The sequence below is a fragment of the Moschus berezovskii genome, chromosome X (assembly GCF_049115385.1).
Source record: "Moschus berezovskii isolate FMDL1 chromosome X, NW_MosBer_1.0, whole genome shotgun sequence".
Classification (NCBI taxonomy): Eukaryota; Metazoa; Chordata; class Mammalia; order Artiodactyla; family Moschidae; genus Moschus; species Moschus berezovskii.
The window spans coordinates 60,079,171-60,102,346 of record NC_142488.1 but is presented as its reverse complement, the minus strand read 5'-3'; the positions used below and the strand labels follow the sequence as shown (position 1 = coordinate 60,102,346).

Sequence of the window (23,176 nt, the reverse complement as noted above, 5' to 3'; positions counted from 1 at the left end):
AAAAAAGGGAGAAGAGAAAGAGAAAAGAAAGAGGAGATGGGAGAGAAAAGAGAAAAGAAAGGGCATGGAAGAGAGGGTAAAAAAAGAGAAAAAAATAGCAAAGCAAAGATAAATAGACACATGTGAGGAAGGTTTATATATATTCAAGAATAGCTACAGCTGGTAAAGAAGTTTAAGAAAAGCATTCAAATATATAAAAAACAAAATCAGAAATATCACAAAAAATGGTGGAAAAAAATCTTAAAAAGAATTTTTTAACAAGAAAAACAAAGAGGAAAACTCCACAGCACTGCAAAAGGGTTATGTGAACATGGAAGTATGTAGGGGGGATAAACAGTGTGATTCATAAGAAAAAAAAAAAATGTTCTCAAGATCGTAGTTCTTCTTGGTTGTGGAGTCTGCCCCCATGGATGGGGTTAGATTAGTGTCCTGTGATGTTTTCCTGTTTTGGGGAGCTTGTGCCTGTGTTCTTCTGGGTGATTGAGCTGGATCTCCTCTCTGAAGGGCAGTGCAGTGTACATTGGTCTGTTTTGGGGGTTTCTGTTGGTTCAGTATGTCTTTGGACAATCCTTCTGGCTTTGTCAGTGTTAGACACATCTAGTCTCACAGCTGTTTTGAAGTGGCCTTCTCAGGATATCTTTACTGTCACCAGCCCCCTACTTGTCCCTGGAATCTTTGCTGGTGCTTTCGTTTCCTGGTCTTGCCTTGGATTGCAGACCAAAGGTTGCTAAGTCAGGGCTTATATGGATCTTTTCTCTGCTCCCTGACCCTTCCTTTGCATCACAGAGACTTGTCTGGGCTTCCCTCAGTCCCCTGAGGTCGCCCTATATGTCACAGGGCTTGGGTGCATTTGCTTGGTTCACTGGACCCACCCTCTATGTCACAGGTATTGTGTGTACTCGTCTTGGGCCTGCTCTCTGCGTGTAGGGAGTGAGGGAGGGACCTGTGTGCACTTGTCCCGTCTCACTGGGCCTGCCCTCTATGTCGCAGGGCTTGTGTGTTCTTCTTTTGGCTCCTCGGGCCTGCCCTCTATGCTGTAAGGTTTGTATGCCACGCCTCTCTTGGCACCCTGGGCCTGCCCTCTGCACCACAGAGCTTCTGTGGGCTTGTTTCAGTTCCCCGAGCTGACTGTCTGGTTGGGGCCACAGTCTGTGAGCTGTCTATGGGCTGAGAAGTGCAGCCTTCTCTGTTCTCCGACCTCCAAGTCTCTGCTTTGCCCAGCCTTCTGAGATTGTGCAGATACCCCTCCCCACAATGAGGTTGCCTCCCAGCGCACGGCAACAGCCCCTTTTTCAGAATTCCCTCCCTCCCTCTCTCAGTGCACAAGCTCCAGTCCAGGTTTTCTCTGCCCTTTCCCTTTTTATGTCTCCATCTTCTCTCCTACCTCATTCCAGGGAGCTTAGCCTGCCCTCTGGAGGCCTGAGGTCTTTGTAGGAGGTTGCTTTGTAGGAGTTGTTCCATATCTTATTGAGTATTTTATGTATTTGTGGGGAGGCTGATGATCTCCCTATCTTACTCCTCTGCCATATTCTTCCGGCCTTTTTCCCCTTTTGAGCTAATTCTTGAGAAACTGTGAGAATTGTCTCCAGATTTTTTTTTTTTAATGTGGATATCTGGTTGTTTCATCACTATTTCTTAAAGGATTGTCCTTTCTCCATTGAATTACTTTAGCTTCTTTGGCAAAGATCAATGGATTATTTCTGTGTGAATCTATATCTGGGCTCTGTTCTCTTCCATTGATCTATTTGTCTATTTCTTCAGCAATATTATACATTTTTTTCAAAATTAAAAAATATTGAAATATAGTTAATTTAATTATTGTGTCAGATATATGTTGCTCTTGTTTAGTCACTTAGTCATGTCTGAATCTTTTGTGACCCCATGGACTATAGTCTGTCAAGCTCCTTTGTCCATGGGATTTTCCAGGCAAGAATACTGGGGTGTATTGTTATTTCCTTCTCCAGGGGATCTTCCTGAATCAGGGACTGAACCCTTGTCTTCTGTATTGCAGGTGGATTCTCTACTCCCAAGTCACTGGGGAAACCTATGATTCAGATACATATATATTAAAATTATTTTCCATTATCAGATATTACAAGATGTTGAATATAGTTCCCTGTGCTATACAGTAAATCCTCATTGCTTATCTATTTTAGGTATAGTAGTTTGTGTGTGTTAATCCTATATTCCTAATCCTCCTCACCTCCTGTTCCCCTTTGGTAACAGTAAATTTACTTTTTATGTCTGTGAGTGTGTTTCTGTTTTGTATATAGATTCATTTGTATTATTTTTTAGCTTCCACATGTAAATGATATTATATGATACTGTCTGACTTACTTCACTTAGTATGGTCATCTCTAGGTCCATCCCTGTTGCTGCAAATGACAATATTCCATGCTTTTTTATTGCTAATATGCCATTGTATGAATGTATGCTTATATATACATATATGTATATATAAACATATATATATATATATATATTTATACATGGTGTATATATATACCACATGTGTATGGGCTTCCCTGGTGGGTCAGACAGTAAAGAATCCGACTTCAATGTGGGAGGCCTGAGTTCGATCCTGAGTTGGGAAGAACACTTGGAGGAGGCCATGGCAACCCACTCCACTATTCTTGCCTGGAAAATGCCCATGGACAGAGGTGCCTGGTGGGCTACAGTCCATGGGGTTGCAAAGAGTCAGACATGATTTAGCAACTAAGCACAGAATGAATAAATAAATAAATAAATAAATATATATATATATATATGTATATGATATGTATAAGATGTGATATATATATATCACATCTTCTTAAGCCAAAAATGTGTTGATGGGCACTTGGATGTTTCTATGTCTTGGCTGTTGTAATAGTGCTGCTATGTACATTGGGGTACATGTATCTTTTGGAATTAAATTCTCAATTTTTCGGGATATATCCATAGGAATGTGATTGCTAGATCATATGATAGCTCTATTTTTAGTTTTTTAAGGAACCTCCATACTGTTTTCCATAGTGGATGTACCACATTACATTTCCACAAACTGTGTAAGGGTTCACTTTTCTCTGTATCTTTTCTCAGTTCAGTTCAGTCGCTCAGTCGTTTCTGACACTTTGTGAACCCATGAATCGCAGCACACCGGGCCTCCTTGTCCATCACCAACTCCCGGAGCTCACCCAAACTCATATGCATCGATTTGGTGATGCCATCCAGCCATCTCATCCTCTGTCGGCCCCTTCTCCTCCTGCCCCAATCCCTCCCAGCATCAGAGTCTTTTCCAGTGAGTCAACTCATCATGAGGTGGCCAAAGTATTGGAGTTTCAGCTTTAGCATCAGTCCTTCCAGTGAACACCTATGACTGATCCCCTTTAGGATGGACTGGTTGGATCTCCTTGCAGTCCAAGGGACTCTCAAGAGTCTTTCCCAACACCACAGTTCAAAAGCATTAATTCTTTGGCGATCAGCTTTCTTCACAGTCCAACTCTCACATCCATACATGACCACTGGAAAAACCATAGCCTCGACTAGACAGAACTTTTCTGGCAAAGTAATGTCTCTGCTTTGTAATATGCCATCTAGGGTGGTTATAACTTTCCTTCCAAGGAGTAAATGTCTTTTAATTTCATGGCTGCAGTCACCATCTGCAGTGATTTTGGAGCCCAGAAAAATAAAGTCTGACACTATTTCCACTGTTACCCCATCTATTTCCCATGAGGTGATGGGGCCAGATGCCATGATCTTTGTTTTCTGAATGTTGAGCATTAAGCCAACTTTTTCACTCTCCTCTTCACTTTCTGCCATAAGGGTGGTTGTCATCTGCATATCTGAGGTTATTGATATTTCTCCCAGCAATCTTGATTCCAGCTTGTGCTTCTTCCAGCCCAGCGTTTCTCATGATGTACTCTGCATAGAAGTTAAATAAGCAGGGTGACAATATACAGCCTTCACGTACTCCTTTTCCTATTTGGAACCAGTCTGTTGTTCCATGTCCAGTTCTAACTGTTGCTTCTTGACCTGCATACAGGTTTCTCAAGAGGCAGGTCAGGTGGTCTGGTATTCCCATCTCTTTCAGAATGTTCCACAGTTTATTGTGATCCACACAGTCAAAGGCTTTGGCATAGTCAATGAAGCAGAAATAGATATTTTTCTGGAACTCTCTTGCTTTTTTGATGATTCAGCAGATGTCGGCAATTTGATCTCTGGTTCCTTTGCCTTTTCTAAAACCAGCTTGAACATCTGGAAGTTTATGGTTCACATATTGCCGAAGCCTGGCTTGGAGAATTTTGAGCATGACTTTACTAGCGTGTGAGATGAGTGCAGTTGTGTGGTAGTTTGAGCATACTTGGGCATTGCCTTTCTTTGGGATTGGAATGAAAACTGACCTTTTCCAGTCCTGTGGCCACTCCTGAGGTTTCCAAATTTTCTGACATATTGAGTGCAGCACTTTCACAGCATCATCTTTCAGGATTTGAAATAGCTCAACTGGAATTCCATCACTTCCACTAGCTTTGTTCCTAGTGATGCTTTCTAAGGCACACTTGACTTCACATTCCAGGATGTCTGGCTCTAGGTGAGTGATCACACCATCGTGATTATCTTGGTCGTGAAGATCTTTTTTGTACAGTTCTTCTGTGTATTCTTGCCACCTCTTCTTAATATCTTCTGCTTCTGTTAGGTCCATACAATTTCTGTCCTTTATTGAGCCCATCTTTGCATGAAATGTCCCCTCGGTATCTCTAATTTTCTTGAAGAGATCTCTAGTCTTTCCCATTCTGTTGTTTTCCTCTATTTCTTTGCATTGATCATGGAGGAAGGCTTTCTTATATCCTAGAAGTATTTATTATTTGTAGAATTTTTAATGATGACCATTCTGACCAGTGTGAGGTGATGTTGTTCACTTGCCCCATTTTTTCTGACTCTTTGTGACCCCATGGACTGCAGCACAGCAAGCCCCCTGGTCACTCACCATCTCCCAAAGTCTGCCCAAGTTTGTGTCCATTACATTGGTGATGCCATCCAGCCATCTCATCCTCTGATGCCCTTTTCTCCTTCTGCCCTCAATCTTTCCCAGCATTAGGGACTTTTCAGTGCATCAATTGTTCACAACAGATGACCAAATTACTGGAGTTTGAGCTTCAATATCAGTCATTCTAAATGAGTATTCCGGGTTGATTTTCTTTAAGATTAACTGGTTTGATCTCCTTGCTGTCCAAGGAACTCTCAAGAGTCTTCTCCAGCACCACAGTTGGAAGGCATCAATTCTTCAGTGCTCTGCCTTCTTTATGGTCCACCTCTTACAACCGTACGTGACGTTTGGGAAGACCATAGCCTTGACTATATGGACATTTGTCAGCAAAATAATGTCTCTTCTTTTCAACACACTGTCTAGGTTTGCCATTGTTTTCCTGCCAAGAAGCAAACGTCTTCTGATTTCATGGCTACAGTCACCATCTGCAGTGATTTTAGAGCCCAAACAGAGGAAATCTGTCATTACTTCCACCATTTTCCCTTCTATTTACCATGAAGTAATGGAGCTGGCTGCCATGATATTAATTTTTTTTAATATTTAGTTTTAAGCCAGCTCTTTCACTCTCCTCCTTCACCCTCATCAAGATACTCTTTAGTTCATTTTTGCTTTCTGCCATTTGAATGGTAACATGCGGATATCTGAGGTTGTTGATCTTTCTCCTGCCTATCTTGATTCCAGCTTACAACTTATCCAGCTTGGCATTTCTCATGATGTGCTCAGCATATGGATTAAACAAGCAGGGTGACTGCAGACAGCCATGTTATACTCCTTTCTCAATCTTGAACCAACCAGTTGTTCCATACAGTGTTCTAACTGTTGTTTCTTGACTTGCATACAGGTGTCTCAGGAGACAGGTAAGATGGTCTGGTATTCCCATCTCTTTAAGAGCTTTCCACAGTTTATTATGATCCACACATTCAAAGGCTTTTGTGAAACAGAGGTAGATGTTTTTCTGGCATTCCCTAGCTTTCCCTATGAACAGCAAATGTGTGAGGTGATACCTTGTGGTTTTGATTTGCATTTCTCTAATTATTTAGTGATATTTAGTACCTTTTCATGTGACTGTTGACCATCTATGGTTCTTTGGAAAAATGTCTATTTTGGTGTTTTGTCTTGTTTTTAATTTTTTTTAATATTAAATTGTGTGAGCTGTTTGCATATTTTGGCTATTAACTCCTTGTTATTCACATTGTTTGCAAATACTTTCTTCTCTTCTGTAGGATGTTTTTTCGGTTTGATGATTTCTTTGCTGTACAAGAGCTTTTAAGTTTCATTAAGTCTTATGTTTATTTTTGCTTTTATTTATTTTGCTTTCAGAGACTGAGCTAAGAAAACATTGCTGATTTATGTCAGAGAATGCTTTGCCTATGTTCCCTTCTAGAATCTTTATGGTGTCATGTCTTATATTTAGATCTTTTTAACATTTTGAGTTCATTTTTATATAGAGTGTGAGGTGCATTCTAATTTCATTGATTTACGTGTACCTGTCCAGCTTTTCCAACACCACTTATTGTAGAGACTATATTTTATCTACTTCTTGAACGCATTGTTATAGTTTAATTGACTGTGTGTCTGTAGATTTATTTCTGGGTTCTCTATTCTTTTCTTGTTGTTGTTGTTCAGTGGCTAAGTTGTATCTGACTCTTTGTGACCCCCGTGAACTGCTGCACGCCAGACTTCTCTGTCCTTCAGTATGTCCTGGAATTTGCTGAATCTCATGTCCACTGAGTTAATGATGCCATCCAACATCTCATCCTCTGTCACCCCCTTCACTTCCTGCCTTTGTCTTTCCCAGCATTAAGGTCTTTTCCAATGAGTTGGCTGTTTGCATCAGGTGTCCAAAGTATTGAAACTTCAGCTTCAGCATCAGTCCTTCCAATGAATTGATATTCCTTTCTATTGATCTGCATTTGTGCCAATACCATGCTGTTTGGATAACTGTAGGTTTGTAATGTTGTCTTAAGTCTGGGTGAGTTATGTCTCTAGCTTTGTTCTTTTTCCTCAGAATTGTTTTGGAAATTCTGAAACTTTTGTCTATTTTATGTTCTAGCTCTGTGAAAAATGTTTTGGACCAACACCACACTATCTTGATTTAATGTAAGTTTGTAAATAAATTGTGAAGTAGGGTAGAAACTTTAGAACTTATTTATCAATGTCCACAAAATAAATTGCTGGAATTTTGGTATTATGTTGAATCTATAGATTAAGTTTGGAAAAACTAACATCTTACAAATATTGTCTTACTATTCATGAGCATCAGTTATCTCTTCATTATTTATATCTTCTTTGATTTCTTTCATCAGAATTTTATAGTTCCCTCCTATTAATTTTTTTTAAATATTTTTTTTGTGAACTATTTTAACAGTTTAGGAAAAAAAACAACAACTTTTTCTGTGATTCCTAGACCTCTACCAGCATTGTCACCTGGAAAAATTGGTAGAAATGCATGTCTTTAGACACACTCCAAAGTTATTTGAGACTTAAATATGGAAGTACCTATGTTGTTCAATATTTATTTTTATTAGGAGCATGTGGTTGAATTGGAAGCAATGTAAAGGACCACAAAATGGTCTATCTTACCTTTCAGTCATTAGATGACTTTCTATTGGCAGCTCAGTTTTGTTAAAACCATTTATTCTGATAGGAAGAGCTCTTTAATCTTCCTGCTTCAACAAGAAGCAATCACTCTTCCTTTTCAACAGTGTGGTTTCTCAGAATACTGCTACCATTTTATCTCGGCTCCTGGAGAGTTAGGATTGAAGGCAGGGCCTTTAAGCAGGGAAATCATTTCTGTGCCAATAACTTGGTTGTTGACTTCACACTAATCACTTTATTTCTTCTAGTCTACCTTTTTTTATATGTAGAATGAGAAAATATTTCCCACCTCCCATGTTTTTTGTATATACTCCAAATGATAAAATGAATATGGAAGTGTTGCATAAATAGAAAAAACACTGATCATATAAATGTTTCTAGTTATCTTTTGTTGCCTAAAAGATTAGGCTTGTGGAAATTTGACTTTGGAAATTTTCTTCATTTAAGAAATTTGCTTTTAAGAAGATACTTAAGAGTCCAGTATGGGTAGTATTCCCGGAGCCTATTAGATGCCCCATTAGTTTAATGTTTTCTTCTATCACAAGAGGTTTTGGACTGCTACAAATTTGATCTCAATGGCATTCATCCCCATTTCATTCAGATGCCATTATAAATGTCATCTGTACAGCTATTAAGCCTTATTTGTTTCCTGACTTCTTTTATTTACTCCAAAGCTCTAAAACATGCACCTTTTGAGATGTTTTCCTCACCATTCTTCTCGCTATTTTCCACAGGACTAACTAATTTTCTTCTGTCTTTAATTATAGTGTGCTCCCTCAATTCTTCAATCATATATTGAGTGTTGGCTTCCCATTTCCCATTTAATTCCAGGAATGCTGCTGTGAAGGTAGGGCCAAATGAAGGCCTTTTACAACATGCCAGGAATTTATTGCTTGACTGCATCTCTTTCATCTCCTGGAAGTATAGTAAAAGTACTTGTGTACCTCAGTATGGTAGCTGTTAAAGAGCTTTTTATCATTTCTCAAAGAGGAGGCCAAAAAAGCTTTAGTAGAAGAGGGAGGAAGATCACAGTTCTAGCATGAGACAACTGCAAATATCTAGTCATTCTCATAAATAAGTTTTAAAGTGTGGAAGAAACTATGGAGAAAACAAACAAAGAGAAGCTTTGCAGCCTTTATTTCTTAACAAGTACAGTGGAGGAGGTAGTAGTACCTCTGAAAGTGTCCTTTAAAAATATGGATAACAGACTTTCTCTATAAGCTTGCCTAGGTGCCGTTCTGACTCTGAAGGGAACTCTATTGGCAATGGTAAGGTCTGTTTTTGAGGACTGCCAAAAATGATCTTAAACAGTGTACTTTCAATACCTTATTTTTGTATTATGTTAACCATCAAAGACTCATTTACTAATGATCTATTGCTACATAACACCTTATTCTAAAACTTATCAAGTTAAACTAAAACTGTTTAATTTTGTTTCATTTTTTTTTTTTTTTTTGGTCAGGAATACAGGCAGGGGTCACCTGGGAGATTCTTCTGCTCTGTGTGGTGGTATTCACTTGGGATATGGGGTGGTATGGAAGATAAAAAATAGCTTCACTTACATATCTGACTCCTTAGTGAGATGACTGGAAGCCTGAGCTCAGCTGGACTACTGACAAGAATGTCTATATTTGACCCCTCTAGCTTGGTAGTGGCAGGATATTTCAACTTCTTATACTGTGGCTCAGATATTATGAGGACTGTTCCAAGGCAACCAGGTAGAAGTTACTGGCTTTTTTGACCTAGCCTGAGATATCATGTAGTATCTCTTCTGCTGTATTTTGTTGGTTCAGAACAGGAACAAACTCACTTGTATTCAAGGTAGAGAAAATAGAGGCCTTTCATCTCAGTGGGAGGAGTATCATAGAATTGGTGGCCACACTTTAAAACTTCCACAGTAGCAAAGGAAAAAAAAATTACTCCCTATATGTGATCTGTGACACCAATGACTTAATTTATTTCCAGGTGGGTACATAAAGTTGATAGTACATAATTCACAATCCAAGGAAAAGTAGCATGTATTAGGCAAGAGAGACAGGCTGGTACTTTTAGTAAGAATATTATAGTTTTCAATTGAAGATAGTCATGGAGCTTTGATTGGACTAGAGTTTGCCCAATTATTTGAACCTTAAATCATACCTGGATGCAAAATAAGAGGTCCTGCTTATAGGACCTGAATGCAATATGTATTAATGCCTCAACTTGCCTTGCTCTTTGTTGATAGTTTAAAAATTGCTTCTTAGTTTGGAAAATAAGGGGTTTCCTGATAGCTCAGTTGGTAAAGAATCTGACTGCAATGCAGGAGACCTGGGTTTGATCTCTGGGTTGGGAGGATCCCCTGGAGAACGGAAAGACTACCCACTCTAGAAAATTCTGGCCTGGAGAATTCCATGGACTGTATAGTCCATGGGGTCACAAAGAGTCGGACATGACAGAGCAACTTTCACTTTTGGAAAATATAAGACTGGTCAAAACTGGCTTTCTATTCTGTCTTCTGTTTTTGTTTTAAAGATATTTCTTGTCTTACTGACACTTCAGTCTCATCAGATAAGGAAACCAGTCCCTCTTTTTTTTTCTTGTCTTATAATGGATCAAAATTAAAGCATAGCTAACTTGCACCTCTGAAAAACAAACCCTGCTTGTTGCATTGGATAGATGCAAATTCCCAAGAGGTTTATATGAAAAACAAAGCTTTGTATATCTCTGCCTTCCTAGTGTACAAGGACTCTGGTTTGGCTATGATGTTTTTAATTTCCAAAACCAATATTGCCAATATTTTTAGTACGTGGAAAGACTGTTACTGTCAGGTTCTGAGCATATAGTTAAGTCTTTTGAAGGCCTGGTCCAGTATTCTCTGTGATGCTGTAATAGATTCCTAGTTCTGAGGGAAATGATCTGGCTTTATGACAAACCAGGGCAGGACTGGAAACAAATTACTGGGATCTTTCCTGGTGCTATTACTGTTAACTCATTTGCTTTCCATGAAATGATTTGTACTTGGTGCAATTGCCCTTTTCACGTGTTTTTGCATTCCCCTTTTCTTCTCTTTTCCACACATACTTCAGGCTTCCTGTGTCTGTTTCTGATCATGACTCTGGATATTTATCAATTAAAAACTCAGATTATACTACCAGTAAAGTTACAGAGAAAGGCCCCTAATGTTTCTTCTCTCATTTTCTCTGAAAGCATTTGATTTTAAAAGACCAATATGGGAAAACAGTAACAAAACCCAACAAACCAGCAAACTAGTTAACATTTTGCACTAATACAGATTGATGGTGTATTATAAGGAAATATCCTAGTAACAGTGAATCTTGAATCTGAACCTTGCTAATTTGAAAGTTATTTTGTGTGTTTTTTCTTTTTCTCTAGGTACACAATGCTAGTGATTTGCTGATCAAACCCCTGGAAAATTTCCGGAAGGAACAAATAGGCTTCACAAAGGTACATTTTTTCTACATGTATAGATATTTTTGTATAGCATGTGGATAGTTGTTTGGGCTACCACCCTTCACCCTTCAAGCTTGAGGAGGATTCATCTTTATAAGAAAACTTCTTGTCAGAAAGTGAGAAAATCTAGATTTGACTCCTGACTGTGCTTCCAGCTAGTTTTGTAACTGTGGACAAGATATTTCTCCTTTTGGAGCTTCAGATTCTCCATATGGAAAATGGGGAACTTGATAATAATAGATATTATTTAAAGATGACTTACTATGTGCCGAGCCCTGGGCTAGGTGTTTTACATTCATTCTCGTAATCACAACAAACCTGTGTGGTTCTGGTATTATCCCCATTTTACAAATAAGAAAACTGAAGTTTGCACAAGATAAAGAACATGACCAAAATTATCGTGATGTAATTAGTAACTGACAGTCACTAAGATTTAAAACTGAGGATCTATTTAGCTTCAAATCCCACATTCTTTCCATTAAACTATACTGTCTATATCTATGCTATCCAATATGGTAGCCAAAAACTATATAAATAAAATAAAATTAGTTTCTCAGACATGCTAGTCACGTTTCAAATGCTTAGTGGCTGTTGTATTGGATAGTGCAAACATAGAACGTTTCCATTATTGTAGAAATTTCTACTGGGCAGCTTTGCACTAGATAATGTCAAATTCCCATGGATCTCTCTGATTCCCCAGTGTCTCATGAAGGGGCATGAATACTTGTCAAATTTCTTCTTTTTCATGAGAATATTTGGAGAAACTTTATTCGTGATAGCTCCCAAACTGGAAACAGCACAAAGGTCCATCAACGGATAAATTATTGCCAATGAATTTTCTAAGATGCTTCCATGTCCTGTTATTGTTGTTCAGTTGCTAAATTGTGTTCAACTCTTTGCAATCACATGGACTGCAGCCTGCCAGGCTTCCCTGTCCTACACATTCTCCCAGTGTTTGCTCTAAATCATTTCCTTTCAGTTGGTGATGCTATCTAAAGATCTAATCCTCTGCCACCCCCTCTCCTTTTGACTTCAATTTTTCCCAGCATCAGGGTCTTTTCCAATGAGTCGGCTCTTTGATCAGGTGGCCAAGTATTGGAGCTTCAGCTTCAGCATCAGCCCTTCCAATGTATATTCATGATTGATTTCCTCTAAGATTGACCGGTTGATCTCCTTGCAAATCAAGGAACTCTCAAGAGTCTTCTCCAACACCACAATTCAAAAGCATCAGTTCTTCGATGCTCAGATTTCTTTATAGTCCAACTCTCACATCCTTACATGACTACTGGAAAAACCGTAGCTTTGACTAAATGGACCTTTGTCAGCAAAGTGATGTCTCTGCTTTTTACTATACTGTCTAGGTTTGTCTTAGTTTTTCATCGAAGGAGCAAGCGTCTTTTAATTTCATGGCTGCAGTCACCATCTGCAGTGATTTTGGCGCCCAAGAAAACAAAATCTGCCATTGTTTCTACTTTCCCCCCATCTATTTGCCATGAAGTGATGGGACTGGATGCCATGATCTTAGTTTTTTGAATGTTGAGTTTTAAGCCAGCTTTTTCATACTCCTCTTTCATCTTCATCAAGAGATCTTTAGTTCGTCTTCACTTTCTGCCATTATATTTGTATCATCTGCATATCTGAGGTTGTTGATATTTTCCCTGGCAATCTTGATTCAGCTTGTGATTCATGCAGCCTGACATTTTACATGATGTATTCTGCATATAAGTTAAATAAACAGGGTGACAATATACAGCCCTGTCATACCATCTCCTAGCTATTTCAATGAATATTGGGGTGCATGTATCTTTTTGAATTCCTTTTTTCTCCAAGTATATGCCAAGTAGTGGGATTGCTGGGTCACATGGTAGTTCTACTTTTATTAATATATTTTTATGGAATCTTCATAGTGTTCTGCATAGTGGCTGTGTCAGTTTACATTCTCACCAACGGTGTGTGAGGATTCCCTTTTCTCCACACCCTCTCCAGCATTTATTCTTCATAGATTTCTTTGATGATGGCCATTCTGAAGTTTGTGAAGTGATGCCTCATTGTAGTTTTTATTTGAAGTTCTCTGATAATTAATGATATTGAACATTTTTCATGTGCTTTTTGGCCATGATATGATTTCTTGGGAGAATTGTCTCTGTAGATCTTCTGTGCATTTTTTGACTGGGTTGTTGATTTTATTGATATTGAGCTGTAGGAGCTGTTTTTATATTTTGTAGATTGATTCCTTTTCTGACATTTCATTTTCAAATATTTTCTCCCATTTTATGGGTTGTCCTTTTGTTTTATTTATGGTTTCCTTTGCTGTGCACAAGCTTTTAAGTTTAATTAATTTATTTTTATTTTCATTACTCTAGGAAGCCGATCAAAAAAAGTCTTAGAGTCATTTATGTCAAAGGGTGTTCAACCTGTTTTCCTCTATGAGTTTTATAGTATCAGATCTTCAGTTCAGTTCAGTTCAGTCGCTCAGTCGTGTCCGACTCTCCGCGACCCCATGAATCACAGCACGCCAGGCCTCCCTGTCCATCACCAACTCCCGGAGTACACTCAAACTCATGTCCACAGAGTCGGTGATGCCATCCAGCCATCTCATTCTCCATCGTCCCCTTCTCCTCCCGCCCCCAACCTTTCCCAGCATCAGAGTCTTTTCCAGTGAGTCAACTCGTCGCATGAGGTGGCCAAAGTATTGCAGTTTCAGCTTTAGCATCAGTCCCTCCAATGAATATCCAGGATTGATCTCCTTTAGAATGGACTGGTTGGATCTCCTTGCAGTATAAGGGACTCTCAAGAGTCTTCTCCAACACCACAGTTCAAAAGCATCGATTCTTTGGCAATCAGCTTTCTTCACAGTCCAACTCTCACATCCATACATGACCACGGGAAAAACCATTGCCTTGACTAGACGGACCTTGGTTGGCAAAGTAATGTCTCTGCTCTTTAATATACTATCAAGGTTGGTCATAACTTTCCTTCCAAGGAGCAAGCGTCTTTTAATTTCATGGCTGAAATCAGCATCTGCAGTGATTTTGGAGCCCAAAAAAATAAAGTCTGACACTGTTTCCACTGTTTTTCTATCTATTTGCCATGAAGTGATGGGACCAGATGCCATGATCTTTGTTTTCTGAATGTTGAGTTTCACGCCAACCTTTTCACTCTCCTCTTTCACTTTCATCAAGAGGCTTTTGAGTTCCTCTTCACTTTCTGCCATAAGGGTAGTGTCATCTGCATATCTGAGGTTATTGATATTTCTCCCAGCAATCTTGATTCCAGCCTGTGCTTCTTCCAGCCCAGCGTTCCTCATGATGTACTCTGCATATAAGTTAAATAAGCAAGGTGACAATATACAACCTTGACGTACACCTTTTCCTATTTGGAACCAGTCTGTTGTTCCATGTCCAGTTCTAACTGTTGCTTCCTGACCTGCATACAGGTTTCTCGTATCAGATCTTATGTTGTCTTTAATCCACTTTGAGTTTACTTTTACGTATGGTGGTGGTGGTGTTGTTCAGTTGCTGAGTTTTGTCTCTCTCTTTGTGACCCCAATGGATTGCAGCATGCCAGGATTCCCTGTTCTTCATTATCTTCCAGAGTTTGCTCAAATTCATGTCCATTAAGTCAGTGATGACATCGAACGATCTCATCCGCTGTCATCCCCTTCTCCTCTTGCCTTTAATCTATCCCAGCATCAGGGTCTTTTCCAATGAGTTGGCTCTTTGCATCAGGTGGCCAAAGTATTGAAGCTTCAGCATCAGTCTTTCCAATGAATATTCAGGGTTGATTTCCTTTGACTGGTTTGTATGGTTTTAGGGAGTGTTCTAATCTCAATTTTACGTGTTGCTGTCCAATTTTCCCAGCACTACTTACTAAAGAAACTATCTTTTACCCATCATATATTCTTGCCCCCTTTGGCATAGATTAGTTTACCTTAGTTGCATAAGTTTTTCTCTGGACTTCCTGTCCTATCCCATTGATCTATATTTCTGTTTCTGTGCTAGTATTTCTATTTTGATTACTATAATTTTGTAGTATAGTCTGAAGTCAGGGAGCCTGATTCTTCCAAATCTGTTTTCCTTTCTCAAGACTGCTTTGGCTACTTGTGGTCTTTTTTCTTTCCATATGAACTGTAAAAATTTTTGTTCTAATTTTATGAAAAACAACATTGATAATTTGACAGATTTTGCATTGAATCTGTACGTTTCTTTGGGTAGTATAGTCATCTTCACAGTATTGATTCTTCAAATCCAAGAACATGGTATATCTCTCCATCTATTTTGTCATCTTTGATTTATTTCATCAGTGCCTTAATTCTCTCAGTACAATTTTGTTGTTGGTGTTGTTTTAGGTAGATTTGTTCATTGTATTTATTCTTTCTAATGTGATGAGAATTGGAATTATTTCCTTAATTTTTCTTTCTGATATTTTGCTGTTAGTGTGTATAAATGCAAGAGATCTTTACATATTAATTTTGTATCTTGCAACTTTTCCAAATTCATTGCTAAGCTTGAGTAGTTTTCTTGTAGCATCTTTAGGATTTCCTACGTATAGTATCTTGTCATCGGCAATTAGTGAAAATTTTCTTTTCCATTTTGGATTTCTTTTCTTTTTCTTCTCTAGTTGCTGTGGCTAGGGCTTCCATATCTATGTAGAATTAAAGTGGTTGGAGTGAATATTCTTGTCTTGTTCCTGATCTTACAGGAAATGCTTTCACTTTTTCAACATTGAGAATGATATTTACTGTGTGTTTGTTTATTTTTCTTTGTGTTGAGATACATTCCTTCTATGCCTACTTTATGGAGAGTTTTTATTATAAATGGGTGTTGAAATTTTTCAAAAGCTTTTTCTTCATCTTTTGAGGTGATTACGTTTTTTATTCTTCAGTTTGTTGACGTGGTGCATTGTGTTGATTTGTATATATTGAAGAATCTTTGCATACTTGGAAAAAATCGAATTTGATCATGGTGTATGATCCTTTTAATGTGTTGATGATTTCAATTTTCTAGTATTTTCCTGAGGATTTTAGCATATATGTTCATCAGTGATATTGGCATTTAATTTTGTGTGTATGTGTGTGATAACTTTTTCTGGTTTTGCTATCAGGCTGATGGTGGACTCATAGAATGAACTTGAGTCTTCCTTCATCTGCAATTTTTTCAGACTTTCAGAAGGAGAGGAGTTATCTCTTGTATTAATATTTGATAGTATTTACCTTTCAAGCCCTGTAGACGTGGACTTTGGTTTGTTGGAAATTTTGAAGTTATGGTTTCAATTTCAGTACTTGTGATTGCTCTTTTTATATTTTCTTTTTCTTCCTGGTTTGGTCTTGGAAGACTTTCTACAAAATTCTTTGTGTCTTCTGAGTTGTCCACTTTACAGACATGTAATTCTTGTAGTAATTTTCTATGATTCATTTATGTGGTATCATTTGTACGTTTCTTTTTTTATTTCTACTTTTTAAAATTTTATTGATTTTAATTGGAGGACAGTCACTTCACAACACTGTGGTGGCCCCTGCCACACATCGACACAGATTAGCCATGGGTGCACATGTGACTCACCATCCTGAAACTCCCTCCCATCTCCCTCCCCAACCCCAACCCTCTGGGTTGTTCCAGAGCACCGACTGTGAGTGCCCTGCTTTATGCATCAAACTTGAACTGGTCATCTATTTTACACATGAAAATATACATGTTTCACTGCTATTCTCTCAAATCATCCCACCCTCGCCTTCTGCCACATAGTCCAAAAGTCTGATCTTTACATCTGTCTCATTTGCTGCCTTGCATATAGGATCGTCATTACCATCTTTCTATTTTCCATATATATGCATTAATATACTGTATTGGTGTTGCTTTTTCTGACTCACTTCACTCTGTATAATAGGCTCCAGTTTCATTCACATCATTAGAACTGACTCAAATGCATTCTTTTTTATAACTGTACCAAAGCCTTTGACTGTGTGGATCACAACAAACTGTGGAAAATTCTGAAAGAGATGGGAATACCAAACTACCTGACCTGCCTCTTGAGAAACCTGTATGCAGGTCAGGAAGCAACAGTCAGAACTGGACATGGAACAACAGACTGGTTCCAAATAGGAAAAGGAGTACGTGAAGGCTGTATATTGTCACCCTGCTTATTTAACTTCTGTGCAGAGTACATCATGAGGAACGCTAGGCTAGAAGAAGCACAGGCTGGAATCGATTGCTGGGAGAAATATCAATAACCTCAGATATACAGAAGACACCACCATTATGGTAGAAAGTGAAGAGGGACTAAAAAACCTTTTGATAAAAGTGAAAGAGGAAACAGGAGAGTGAAAAAGTTGGCTTGAAGTTCAACATTCAGAAAACTAAGATGGCATCCGCTCCCATCACGTCATGGGAAATAGATGAGGAAACAGTGGAAACAGTGTCAGATTTTATATTTTGGGCTCCAAAATCACTACAGATGCTGATTGCAGCCATGAAATTAAAAGACGCTTACTCCTTGGAAGGAAAGTTATGACCAACCTAGATAGCATATTAAAATGCAGAGACATTACTTTGCCAGCAGAGGTCTGTCTAGTCAAGGCTATTGTTTTTCCACTGGTCATGTATGGATGTGAGAGTTGGACTGTGAAGAAAGCTGATTGCCGATGAATTGATGCTTTTGAACTGTGGTGTTGGAGAAGACTCTTGAGAGTCCCTTAGACTGCAAGGAGATCCAACCAGTCCATTCTAAAGGAGATCAATCCTGGGTGTTCATTGGAAGGACTGATGCTAAAGCTGAAGCTCCAATACTTTGGCCACCTCGTGCAACAAGTTGACTCACTGGAAAAGACTCTGATGGTGGTAGGGATTGGGGGCAGGAGGAGAAGGTGACGACAGAGAATGAGATGACTGGATGGCATCACCGTCTCAATGGACATGAGTTTGAGTGAACTCTGGGAGTTGGTGATGAACAGGGAGGCCTGACGTGCTGTGATTCATGGGTTCGCAAAGAGTAGGACCCGACTGAGCGACTTAACTGAACTGAATATTCCATTGTGTGTATGTACCACGACTTCCTTATCCATTCGTCAGCCGATGGACATCTAGGTTGCTTCCATGTCCTGGCTGTTGTAAACAGTGCTGCATTGAACATTGGGGTACATGTGTCTCTTTCAATTCTGGTTTCCTCGGTGTGTACGCCCAGCAGTGGGATTGCTGGATCATGTGGCAGTTCTATTTCCAGTTTTTTAAGGAATCTTCACCATGTTCTCCATAGTTGGCTGTACCAGTTTGCATTCCCACTGAGTGTAAGAGGGTTCCCTTTTATTTGCACCCTCTCCAGCATTTATTTGTAGACTTTTTGATGGCAGCCATTCTCACCAATATGAGATGATACCTCACTGTGGTTTTGATTGGCATATCTCAAATAATGTGTGATTTTGAGCATCTTTTCATGTGCTTATTAGCTATCTGTATGTCTTCTTTGGAGAGATGTCTGTTTAGTTCTTTGGCCCACTTTTTGATTGGGTTGTTCATTTTTCTGGTATTGAGCTGCATGAGCTGCTTGTATATTTTGGAGATTAATTACTTGTCAGTTGCTTTGTTTGCTTTTATGTCCTCCCATTCTGACGGCTGCCTTTTCACCTTGCTTATAGTTTCCTTCCTTGTGCAAAACCTTTTAAGTTTAATTAGTTCCCATTTGTTGAATTTTGTTTTTATTTCCATTACTCTGGAAGGTGTATCATAGATGATCTTGCTGTGATTTATGTCAGAGTGTTTTGCCTTTGTTTTCCTCTAAGAGTGTTATGTTTCTGGTCTTACATTTAGATATTTAATACATTTTGAGTTAGTTTTTGTGTATGGTGTTAGAAAGGGTTCTAGTTTCATTCGTGTACAAGTGGTTGACCAGTTTTCCCAGCACCACTTATTAAAGTGATTGTCTTTTCTCCATTGTATATTTTTGCCTCCTTTGTCAAAAAGAATGTGTCCATAGGTGCATGGGTTCATCTCAGGTCTTTATATTTTGTTTCATTGATCTATATTTCTGTCTTTGTTCTTGTACCATACTGTCTTGATAACTGTAGTCAAGAAGGTTGATTCCTCCAGGTCCATTTTTTTCTGAAGACTGCTTTGGTTATTCAAGGTTTTTTGTGTTTCCATACAAACTGTATAATTATTTGTTGTAGTTTTGTGCAAAATACTGTTGGTAGCTTGATAGTGATTGGTTGACTCTATAGATTGCTTTGGGTAGTATACTCATTTTCTCTATATTGATTCTTCCAATTCAAAAACATGGTATATTTTTCCACCTATTTGTGTCATCTTTGCTTTCTTGCTCAGTGTTTTATAGTTTTTTGTATATAGGTCTTTTGTTTCTTTAGGTAAATTTATTCCTAAGTATTTTATTGTTTTTGTTGCAATGGTGAATTGGATTTGTCAGTAAATATTTAACAGGAGGATTCCTGCCTATTGTTTTCTTTTTCTCAACTATTCTCTGTTCCTTATTAGTTCCTATTCTGAGAACAAGTAAAGGTGCACGCAGTTCTCAGGACCTAGGTGATAGACATGCAGTGACTCTTTTCAGCGTCAGCGACCTTGTATGTATTAAACTATCGATACTGTGGCTATTTATACAATTCCGTCCTGTGTAATAGCTGACTAATCATCTTACTAAGGATATATAAGCCTGCATTTCTGCTCATAAAGTACCCCTGCTCCATCAGAGCTTGGGTCCCCGTGTCTTTCTTTCTCTCTCTCTCTCTCTCTTTCACTTTCTTATCGTCGATTCCAGACTGCCAGTTTCCGGTCCATTAAAAGACCACAACATGATTATTTTCTTTTATTTGTCTTTCTGTTTTTCACTGTTAGTGTATAGGAATGAAAGGGGTTCCTGTGTATTAATTTTATATCCTGCAGCTTTTCTATATTCATTGATTAGCTCTAGCAATTTTTTGGTGATATCTGTAGGGTTTTCTATTTACAGGATCATATCATCTGCAAACAGTGACTGCTTTACTTCTTATTTCCAATCTGGATTGCTTTTATTTGTTTTGCTTCTCTAATTGCTGTGGCCAAGACTTTCAAAACTATGTTGAATAGTAGTGGTGAGAGTGGACACCCTTATCCTGTTCCTGATTTTAGAGGCAATGCCTCCTTGGACCAGAGAAGGCAATGGCAACCCACTCCAGTACTCTTACCTGGAAAATCCCATGGATGGAGGAGCCAGGTAGGCTGCAGTCCATGGGGTCTCAAAGAGTCCGACACGACTGAACGACTTCACTTTCACGCATTGGAGAAGGCAATGGCAACCCACTCCAGTGTTCTTGCCTGGAGAATCCCAAGGACTGGGGAGACTGGTGAGCTGCCGTCCATGGGGTCGCCCAGATTTGGACACGACTGAAGCGACTTAGCAGCTGCAGCAGCAGCCTCCTCAGACAGCCATTTGCCTTTTTGCATTTCTTCTTCTTGGGAATGGTCTTGATCACTGCCTCCTGTACAGTGTCACGAACCTCAGTCCATTGCTCTTCAGTCACTCAATCTATCAGATCTAATCTCTTGAATCTATTTGTCACATCCACTGTATAATCATAAGAGATTTGATTTAAGTTATGCCTGAGTGATCTAGTGGTTTTCACTACTTTCCTTAATTTACATCTGAATTTGACAATAATGAGTTCACATTCTGAGTCAAAGTTAGCTCCCAGTCTTGTTTTTGCTGACCATATAAAGCTTCTCCATCTTTGGTTGCAAAGAATATAATGAATTTGATTTTGGTATTCACCATCTGGTGATGTCCATGTGTAGAGTCTTCTCTTGTGTTGTTGGAAGAGGGTGTTTGCTATGAGCAGTGGATTCTCTTGGCAAAATTCTGTTAGCCTTTGCCCTGCTTCATTTTATAGTCAAGGACCAAACTTGCCTGTTACACCAGAATATCTCATGACTTCCTACTTTTGTATTCTAGTCCCCAATGATGAAAATGACATCTTTTTTTGGTGTCAATTCTAGAAAGTCTTATAGGTCTTCATCGAATCATTCAACTTCAGCTTCTTCGGCATTAGTGGATGTGACATAGATTTGGATTACAGTGATATTGAATGGTTTGCCTTGGAAAAGAACAGAGATCATTTTATTGTTTTTGAGATTGCACTGAAGAACTGCATTTTGGCCTCTTTTGTTAACTTTGAGAGCTGCTCCATGTCTTCTAAGGGATTCTTGCCCACAGTAGTCAATATAATGGTCATCTTAATTAAATTTGCCCATTCCAGTACATTTTAGTTCACTTATTACTAAAATGTCAATGTTCACTCTTGCCATCTCCTGTTTGATCACTTTCAATTTACCTTAATTCAGGGACCTAACATTCCAGGTTCCTATACATTATTGTTTTTTATAGTATCAAACTTGCAAATGGGGTCATCGTCTTCAAACAACACTGATGCTATCACCTCTTGAAATAATAAAATGTCTTATGTGAAATTTGTGAAATGGTGATGGGGCAAGCATCATGAGGGGTGACTCATGATGCTCAATAATCTCTTGTGGCTCCTGTATTGACAAATTTTGAGCTGTAGATCAGGTATGTTTTTGCTGGATAGTGCAAATCAACCCATTTGCAGAGTTAATTTATATGCCAGTTGAATCTATTGTCAGTTTAACTTGTTTGTTTAGGCCCAACTGGACAGGCTCGTTCGATACTCTGAATGTCAGATGGCTCTTTTGTATCAGAGTCATTTCACAAAGACAATGGTTCCCATCAGATTAGCCAATGTGATACCTTCTGTTACACAGTAGCTTCTAAATGGTTGTTGGATGGCTCCCTTCCCAAGTATCATATAGATGCTAAGCAGAGCACTGTTGGATTTCTGGACATGGAAGACTTTTTGTTCCCTATTTCTTGTAGGCAAGATTCCAGCCTCCATGACCTTCCCTGAGTTCCAAAGGGCAAATTCAAACCCTTGCTAATCAGGTGAGGAACAGCCTAGAAAACACCTAAGGCAAGATTAAGGGAACCAGAGAAGTTCATCAAGATTAGGAGACCAGGCAATCAGAGTTGCCATAGACATTGTAATTTTGTCAGGAGTCACACCCTTTTGAAACTCTGCAGAAGAAAGAAGAATGCAAGACTATTACTGCCTTGATCCTTATCACATTACCTCAGACCAGGAGTCCTAACTATATAACCTTTCCTTATTCACCAAGGAGTGGGGGGCACAGTTCTTGAGACACTGGCCTGCTGTGATCCCCTTTTTCCTGGCAAAGGAATACAGCCACTCTTTCTGTCTTCTCTATAGCTCTGTATCCATATTTCTGTTCAGAATCGATGCACAAAGAGCCAAGGTTTTGGCATCAAAATTGTGGGTCAGGTGATCTCACACATGTCCTCTTTATTGTGGTGGTTTTTTTTGCATAGATAGAATCTTTTGATTGGAACTCCTAATTCTCTCCTTTAAGCAGGGGAATTTCCTTTGGGTCCGTTTTACAAACTGGATTTTGGGGGCAATATATTTTATTATTATTATTATTTACATCATTGTATTGGTTTTGCCATACACTGACATGAATCTGCCCCGGGTGTACATGTGTTCCCCATCTTGAACCCACCTCCCTCTCCATCCCATCCCTCTGGTTCATCCCAGTGCACCAGTCCCGAACATCCTGTATCATGCATTGAACCTGGACTGGTGATTCATTTCACATATGTTAATATACATGTTTCAATGCCATTCTCTCAAATCATCCCACCCTCACCCTCTCCCACAGAGTCCCAAAAACTGTTCTATACATCTGTGTCTCTTTTGCTGTCTCGTATACAGGGTTATCGTTATCATCTTTCTAAATTCTATATATATGCGTTAGTATACTGTATTGGTGCTTTTCTTTCTGGCTTTCTTCACTCTGTATAATAGGCTCCAGTTTTGTCCACCTCATTAGAACTGATTCAAATGTATTCTTTTTAGTGGCTGAGTAATACTCCATTGTGTGTATGTACCAAGGCTTTCTTATCCATTCGTCTGCAGATGGACATCTAGGTTGCTTCCATGTCCTGGCTATTATAAACAGTGCTGTGATGAACATTGAAGTACACGTGTCTCTTTCAGTTCTGGTTCCCTGGGTGTGTATGCCCAGG

At 38.9% G+C, this 23,176-nt stretch overlaps 1 protein-coding gene across 7 annotated transcripts in view; it reads left to right on the top strand.

Moving 5' to 3' along the window:
• Nucleotides 1-23,176, top strand: part of OPHN1 (oligophrenin 1) — a 534,987-nt gene that overhangs the window by 166,911 nt on the left and 344,900 nt on the right. For all 7 annotated transcript variants that reach the window (XM_088833841.1, XM_088833840.1, XM_088833845.1 and 4 more), the window contains one exon: nucleotides 10,997-11,068. In XM_088833841.1, coding sequence (XP_088689967.1) covers nucleotides 10,997-11,068 — 72 coding nt within the window. The remainder of the gene's footprint in view (nucleotides 1-10,996; nucleotides 11,069-23,176) is intronic.